Source organism: Euphorbia lathyris, chromosome 7 (genome assembly GCF_963576675.1).
Source record: "Euphorbia lathyris chromosome 7, ddEupLath1.1, whole genome shotgun sequence".
NCBI lineage: Eukaryota > Viridiplantae > Streptophyta > Magnoliopsida > Malpighiales > Euphorbiaceae > Euphorbia > Euphorbia lathyris.
In genome coordinates this window covers 67995514-68003794 of record NC_088916.1, presented here as the reverse complement: position 1 = coordinate 68003794, position 8281 = coordinate 67995514, and the positions used below count along the sequence as shown (strand labels likewise).

At 31.7% G+C, this 8281-nt stretch overlaps 1 protein-coding gene across 3 annotated transcripts; it reads left to right on the top strand.

Moving 5' to 3' along the window:
- The first annotated feature begins 4415 nt into the window (after nucleotides 1–4415).
- Nucleotides 4416–8038, top strand: LOC136235002 (E3 ubiquitin ligase BIG BROTHER-related-like). 3 transcript variants are annotated; one of them, XM_066024518.1, is made up of 4 exons: nucleotides 4416–4558; nucleotides 5406–5474; nucleotides 6215–6281; nucleotides 7361–8038. In XM_066024518.1, exons 3-4 carry the CDS (start codon nucleotides 6271–6273, stop codon nucleotides 7968–7970), a joined length of 621 nt encoding a protein of 206 aa, XP_065880590.1. In that variant the 5' UTR covers nucleotides 4416–4558; nucleotides 5406–5474; nucleotides 6215–6270; the 3' UTR covers nucleotides 7971–8038. The 3 variants fall into 3 exon arrangements, with proteins under 3 accessions (XP_065880590.1, XP_065880592.1, XP_065880593.1); XM_066024521.1 differs by lacking the exon at nucleotides 4416–4558 and adding an exon at nucleotides 4598–4654; XM_066024520.1 differs by lacking the exon at nucleotides 5406–5474 and having other exon boundaries at nucleotides 4417–4558.
- The last annotated feature ends 243 nt before the right edge of the window (nucleotides 8039–8281 follow it).

Genomic DNA, 8281 nt, shown 5'->3' with positions numbered 1-8281 from the left:
AACATTATCTGCTAACAAACTCCCCCTTGCCTTAGTATTTATAAACACCCAACTTGTTTCTCAAATATTCGAATCTTCCTTTTGGAAGAGCTTTGGTCAGCACATCTGCAATTTGCTAAGCGTATTTTAATCAAATCTCAACACTCCAGTTTGTTTTGATGATGTACTTCCCATCACCATTCTATAATTGGAGCACTTCTCTCCAAATGCTTCATATTGGTGCACATCTCACCAATTCCAAAACAATGTTTCTTCTTCTTCTTCTTCGGCAACATGTGTCAACTTGACACTTTCTTCAGACTTGGTTCTACAATTCTTTTGAATATGCCCAAACCCTTCATGGTGACCGGCTTGCTACAGATAGCACATTTGGACTGAGCTTTTCCTTTTGAAGATGAACCCTTTGCCATATAAGCACCTTCAGCTACTTGTTGGGTTCCTTCTTTTCTTAAACTTCTTCTTTGCTCTTGTGCATGTAGAGCATTGATTAATTCAGACAAGGAAATTTGACTAATATCTCTGGAATCTTCCAGAGATGAAATTTTTGCCTCAAATCTTTCGGACAAACTTACAAGCACCTTTTCTACTATCCGGCTATCGGGTAGATCTTCTCCCATCAATCGGATTTTATTTATCATCGTCATTAGTTTATCAGAAAACTCTTGTAGAGTCTCATTTTCTTCCATTCTCAAAATCTCGAAATCTCTTTTGAGATTTAACAATTGCATTCTTCTTGTTCTATCATTGCCATGATAGAGACCCTTCAAAGTATCCCAAGCTTGCTAATTCTGGCCATCAAAAACTGGTGCAGCAACTTGATTAAAAGATACTGCATCTGCTTCCATTCTCACAGATCCCTCAAGATAATTTGCTCTGATACCAATTTGTAGTAATTAACTTTTAAGAGTTTGGAACTAACACTAACTTCTATTGAACTTCAGGAAATTTATACAGCAATACAAACATCAGTTACAACTGACTTCCATAACTTCTCCTAAACATAAACAATAACTGAATAACTTCTCCTGAATTCAAATAATTAAATAAAACATTATCCGCTAATAAGTTAACTAAGGCACGTTTCCAACAGTATTCAACATGCTTGCATCACATAGCATATTAGTTATTTACTTTGTGTGGGAAAGAATAGTTCCAACTTATGATTTAGCAACTTCAATTCCTAGAAAGTATTTAATAGGATCTAAGTCCTTAATGTTAAACAATTGGTGGAGAAAACTCTTAACTTTAGTGATCTACATAAATGACTGACCAATATGTCATCTACATAAATCACTAGAAAAGTTGAACCATAATCTGCCTTTTTCTTTAATGAATAAGCAGTGATCATGTTTTGATAGTTTGAAACCAAAATCGAATAGCTTATTGGAGATTTCCTTATGCCATTGTATACCTTCCTGCTTCAGTCTATATAACACCTTCACTACTTTTCAAACCATCCCTTGAGAAATCTTACTATATCCAACAAGAGATGTTAAGAACAAATATATTTTTTTCTAATGAACCATGCAAGTATTATTATTCACAAATATTTAGTGAATAAGCCATTGCCTAATTGATGCAACAACTAACATCACTGTAACTGTCATATTCTTTGTCACTGGGCTAAAGAGTTCACTATAACCAATTCCTTGTGTTTGATTATAAACTTTAGCCGCTAGTCTAGCCTTGAATCATTCTACTTCACCGTTGGGTTTGAATTTCACTCTAAAAGCCCATTTTGAATTTATGATTTTCTTATCTGGTGGTAAAGAGACAAACATCTAGGTGTTGTTCTTCTCTAATGCTTCAAGTTCATCTTCTATAACCATCACCGACCTATGGTATGCAGGCTTCTGTATAGCTCTTTAGCAACAATTATATTAGACATAAAAGAAATGTCATCAGAAGAAAATGAGAAAATGTTTGGTAATTCTGTAGAATACGGATTATAATTGACTTATCACACAAAGTCCTTTAACCATTTAGGATGTTGGCTGACTCTACTAAAGGTCCTTTTTTTAGAACTATACAATTCAGGCTCAATGTGCTTAGGCAGAACATCAAGCTTAGGAGGGATATGTTGAGAAGGGAACAAGAGAAGCAACTTTGGAATCATCTAATGTACAATCTACTACCTTAGTTTTGACACTAGAAAAAGGAAAAGTAATTTCTTCAAACAACACATCTCTTGACACTTGAATTTACATTTTTGTAAATCTAGACCTCATAACCTTTCCGTCCTTTAGAAAATCTTATAAAACAGCCAGATAATCTGTATGAGCAAATTTATCCTTATGAGGGATCACATCACTATAGAAACATAAGGAACCAAAACACGAAACTTTGAGTAATTAGGTGGTTTACCATATAACAACTCAAATGGGGTTTTCGAGTTTAATATTTTGGTAGGTAAAACATTAACAATGATGGAGGATAAAAGTGTGGCTTCTCCCTCATACTTTATAGGTAATAAAGATTGAAATAGTAAGGATCGAGCAATGTTAAACAATTGCATGTGTTTCCTTTTAACTATGTCAATCTATTGAGGAGTATATGTACATGATTCTGAAGTAATATACCTTCAAATTGAAAATACATTCTACATTGAGCATTAGCAAATTTTGTTCCATTGTCTGTCCTTACTTGTTTTAATTCTGTGCCAAACTGTTTTTCTTATAAAATTGTCAATATCACTAAAAACGTGTATTTTGTGTTAGAGAAAAATTTCCCAAGTGGATTAGTAAGGTCATCTACTATAGTAAGAAACTAATTAACACCTATATGAAGAAAATTGATAAGAAATCCAAACATCTAGATGCAAAAGTTGCAACTACGTGAAAAATAAAGTATATGTTGTTTTGCTTTTGAAAAACTTCACAAATGGTAATTGAATCAATTTTATTGATAGTAATACTAGGAATATGTGACAACACTTCATCTGATGCATGCCCCCATTCTGAAATGCCATACATTTAAACCATTATTCACTTTTGAAAAGAAACAGGAAATAAGTGGTGAAGTTCTTAGCCTATTGGTTGAAAGCTTACTTATGATCTTAGAGGTCATAGGTTCGAATCACATTGGTGGGGTGGGTTAAAGGTTTTCCGTTATCTTTAATGTAATTTTCTTTGTTTAATGTAAGTTGTTTGAATTGACTGAATAATGCCAATATGGAACGCATATGGCTTGTTGCCCCCACTATCCAATAGCTAGATTAAAAATTAAAAGTTGTTTGAACATTACTAAGGAACCTAGAGAAGCCTAAAAAGGCTGAAAAGTCAAACGATCCATTCTAGTGGACAGTCTTCCTTTTGAGCATTTTATACACTTATTGAATCATGTGATTCAACACTTGGAATCAGTGTGATTAATATGATCTGAATTACTCTCATGTTTTTGGTTCACTATCCAATGGCATGAACTTTTGTTCTTTGTAAGCTAGATTGTCAGATTAGCTCTTAATGCTCCTCTTGAACTCGAGACTCCCCTAAAATAAGGTGCACTTGCCTTTCCTTAATTCCTTTTTCTTGGGATCCTTAAACTAGTCTAGATACCCTATCAACTTGAAGAATTCTGCTTTGACATGACCACCCATATAGCAATAAACACAGCATTTATCTTACTTGCTCAACTTTAAAACTTGTTTTCTCTAATATTAGAACTGCATACCTCGACTTTGGTCGTTTTACTTTTTTTTAAGACGCGTACAATACATATTCCGCATTTAACTTACTTTTTTTTAACAAGCGATTGATTAATTGATTAAATTTTACGTAAATTCAGAAGGCTAACTCAATATTTTATACAAGTTCAAGGGCTATTGAGATATTTTGAAAGTTTAGGAGTCAATCAAGTTCTTGGACAAATTCATTCAACAAATAATGTACTAAGCTTAACAGTAATCAATTAACATAAGTTCCTCATTAAAAAAAAGGTAAATTACACACATGGCCATTGAACTTTGCCTATTTTAACATTATAACCACTGAACTTCAATTCTTAACGATATGACCTGTAACATCTCAATTTTGTGCATTTCATTTCATATAGACATATGCATTACACGACATTATTCAGGACATTAGAAAATAATATTGCATTTTACATGTCATTATGTCATTGGATACATGAAAATTTATGTAGATACTAATATTAGGATAAGTGAAAGTATATGAAATAGATATTTAAGTTTGTCTTAAAAATATAGGGACTAAATTGAATAATCTCAAAAGTATAAGGACTAAAATGTAATTTTCCAAATTTATAATTTAATAATATTATACATAATTTCAGATCTAATAATAATAATAATAATAACAATAATAATAATAATAATAATAATAAGAATGATAATAAGATAGTGGTAGTGGTAATAAGAGTATAAACTCATGGGTAAATAAGGAATTGTATCCAAACCCATAAGATAATCTTGTGGAAGGATTAGGTGAGTCATTCATCTCAAATTATCCAGAAAATTTAGAGAGAGAAACACTTTTAAGAGAGAGAAAGTAAAGAAAAAGAGAAGAAGATGAAGATGAAGTGGTAGAAGAAGAGAAAGGTATGCTTAGATATCTTTTTGCACAAATTATTTCATAATTTTGGAAGCTGATTTTGAGGGAGTTGAAGAAGGAAACGTTTTGAGTTTAGATCTTAGGTAACTTCCAAAATTTACTGCATGCAATTTGGTTAAGTATTTTAGGAGATAAGGTATAATCTATTAGACTAGTTCTAAGTTGAATCCTATACTTGAAGCTATTTTTGTGATACGTTTTTGAAGACTTTAAAGACTTAATTTGGAGATGTGTTACAAATAAGAAATGTTCATATATGTGTTATTTAGTGTTCTGGAAAGTTTGGTTATTATTGAATTTGTATGTTAGGATATAACTAGGAAAGAAGTTGATATGTGTTGTGTTGCCTATATATTGACACAGGGTCAGATTATAAATTCGATTATAAATTGTACAGAGATTATAAAATTCTGAATTTTGGATATAGTATACTCGTGTTTGTCTAGTTTAAGTAGGAAAAATAATCATACAATTTGGAGTTATATCTTTTGAGTTATGAGTGATTTCGTGAAACTGGTACAGGCAAATTATGATTAAAGTAAGACCCAAAGAGAAATTTTGTAATAAATTATGTATACTTGGACATTCTATAAAACTTTAGTATGGTATGCATATATGAGTCTAGGATAAAATGAAATTAGAATTAGTTCATTTAGATAAGTGAAAGAGGAGTTATAAGGCTTTTAAGATTAATAGGTCATACTAGTATAAGTACAAATATCATTTGGTGGAAACAAGTGTAATGAAATGGAAAATAAAAAGTAATAAGTAAATAATTTTTGGGTTTAAAGAGTGTGTAAATTATATTAAATCATATGCTAAATTATATTATAGGTGCTCGTAATATTAAAGATATTCCGGAGGAGGGTACAAGCCGTCATCGAGAAAATTAGCGGCTTAGAAGTGAGTATAGACATGATGTGAAGTTAATTCTTAATTGTGTTTGTGATTTGAGAATTGTGGTATTTGATTGGATACATATTGATGTGAATTGTTGTAATTAACTTGAATAGATATGAATTGATACTTGTTGAACATTATTTGTGATAGTTAGATTTAAATGAGTACGTGTATAAGTTAAATGTGATACGTGTTGAACATTATTTGTGATAGTTGGATTTAAACGAACATGTGTATATGTTAAATGTGATACGTGTTGAATATTATTTGTGATAGTTGGATTGGAATGAGGAGTATGTGTATATGTTAAATGTGATTTCATTGATATAAAACATATGTACACGATTGCATGAAACATAAATGGATGGCGTTGTGACATACCAGTTCAGTCACTGTTATGACTATTTGAATTTATATGGACTACATGGACCTATACGGTCAATATATGGACTACATGGACCTATACGGTCAATATTTGGACTACTTGGACCTAAAGGGTCAATACGTGGACTACTTGATTACATGGACCGAAACAAGATTATGTTATACCTGTTACCTGTTACCTGTTATTTGATCCCGGGTAGTGACTGGCTGGTGGTGTCACAACATTAATAAAATGGTTCATTCATTTGCATTTGTATGACTTGGGTGTGAGACTTGTTTACGTGATTGTGTGTGATTGGTATTCATTGATTGTTTATATTCACTGAGTTGCGACTCATATAAATCGCTAAATTTTCCAGCTAGTTGAAGTGAAGGTTAGACTGGGACTTTAGACACTTAAAGAACTGTAGATTCCATGGATGAAAGGTCGGTCTGCTGGGTTCCGTCTCACACTTCTCCTCTCATTATAAGCATGTAGAATAAGTAAACTTTTGGACTATATAAGTTTGTAGACTGTATGTATAAAGATATATATATGTATATATTAACGTATATATGTTTGATATACCCACGAGTATAAGTTGATAATATATGCTTTTATCTAATGAATAGCTTTAGTTTAAAAAAAAAAAATTATAGGGTGTTACATGACCACTGAACTTCAATTCTTAACGGTATGATCCCTGAACTTTACACTTTTTAACACTGGTGGTCACTCAACTTTAAGTAACTCCTCAAAATGACTGTTCACGGCCTCAAAATGAAAATATTCAAGAATTAAAGTTGTTCAGAACAACATTTAACATGAAACTACATTTTTTATTTTTCAAAATCACATTTTTTAGCTTTCTCTCTCTAAAAATTCACTATCTCTCCTAACCAAACAATACATAAATGACCTCAAAACAAAATTTTCAGTTTCTTTGAATATCATTAACTCTTTAATTTTTTTTATTATTATTTTGAGGTCATCAACAATCGTTTTGAGGCGTTGAATGGCAACTGGTGTCAAAAATGTAAAGTTCAGTGACCATGCCGTTAAGAATTGAAATTCAATGGCGTAGAATATGTAAAGTTTAGCGGCCATGGGTATAATTTACCCTTAAAAATATATATATAAATAATTTTAACGTGTACCAAAATTAATTGGAATATCCATATGGAGACGTATAAACTTGGTAGGATTATGTTTCAATTTAATTAAGAAGTTGCCCTACGTCAAGGACTCCCTAAACATAAATTCCTTAGGAACAATTAAATAAAAATTCAATAAATTAAAAAAATAAAAACTTATAAGAACAAATTTTCAGTAACTTACAAAAAAAACCTTCCTTGTACCAAAAGCAACCCTCAAATAAACTTCTTTTGTTACGCAAGAATATTGGAATAACCTTTGAACAAGTATGAATCTCAAAAATTTAATTAATTAATTTCTCTACAACAAACCTTATATTCATCAATTTCTCCTCATCAATACTATTTCAAACATTTTCGCTTTTCTCAAGGTTTCGAATTAGAATGGAAAATAACCAAGAGAGAAAACGAGCAACGAACGATGAAGAAGAAGAGAGAAAACAGGCGGCGAGAAGGGTACCTCTCGCCGAACTAAATCAAACCCATTCGGATTTCGTTATAGCAATGGCTCTACAAGAGCAAGAAAACAATAGCGAAGAGGACGAGGCAGAGAGCGAAGATTCGGATCAAGAAAATGGGAATGATTACGAATTCTTCGAAAGCCAAGAACTCGAGTATCTCGAAGCGGAAGATAGTAATAGCGAGGAGGAGGACGATATGGAGGAAGATGATATCGACCCGGACGAGCTATCGTACGAGGAGTTGCTTGAATTGGGGGAATTCATAGGAGAAGCAAAGAGAGGATTATCAATGAATGAAATCCCTAAATGTTTGAATTCAATGAAGTATAAAAGAAAGGAGAATAAAAGTGGGATAGATAGATGTGTTATATGTCAAGTGGAATATGAAGAAGGAGATGAAGATTTGGTAGCTCTTTCATGTGATCATCCTTATCATTCTCAATGCATTATTAATTGGCTTCAAATAAAAAAGGTTTGCCCTATTTGTACTTCTGAAGTTTCATCTTCCAAAATTGTTTGATTCTTCTAATTATTGTATATATGTAAATATTGTTCATCTTATTCAACTGTAAATTAACTGTTGCTTCATTTGTAGGAGATAGAATTTAATTGTTTGTATAATGTATTTAAAGTATGTTTGTATAATATATTAAGTACCCGTTTGTTTCTATTTTTCGGAACTGCTTCTTGTCTTTCAATATTAAACATAAAATAGGAAGTGTTTAGTAAAATTCCGAAGCAATGACTTTTTGAAAAATAAAAAGACTAATATCTACAGTCTATCAGCAACAGCAAACAACAAATAGGAACAGCTGACATAAACGAACCATA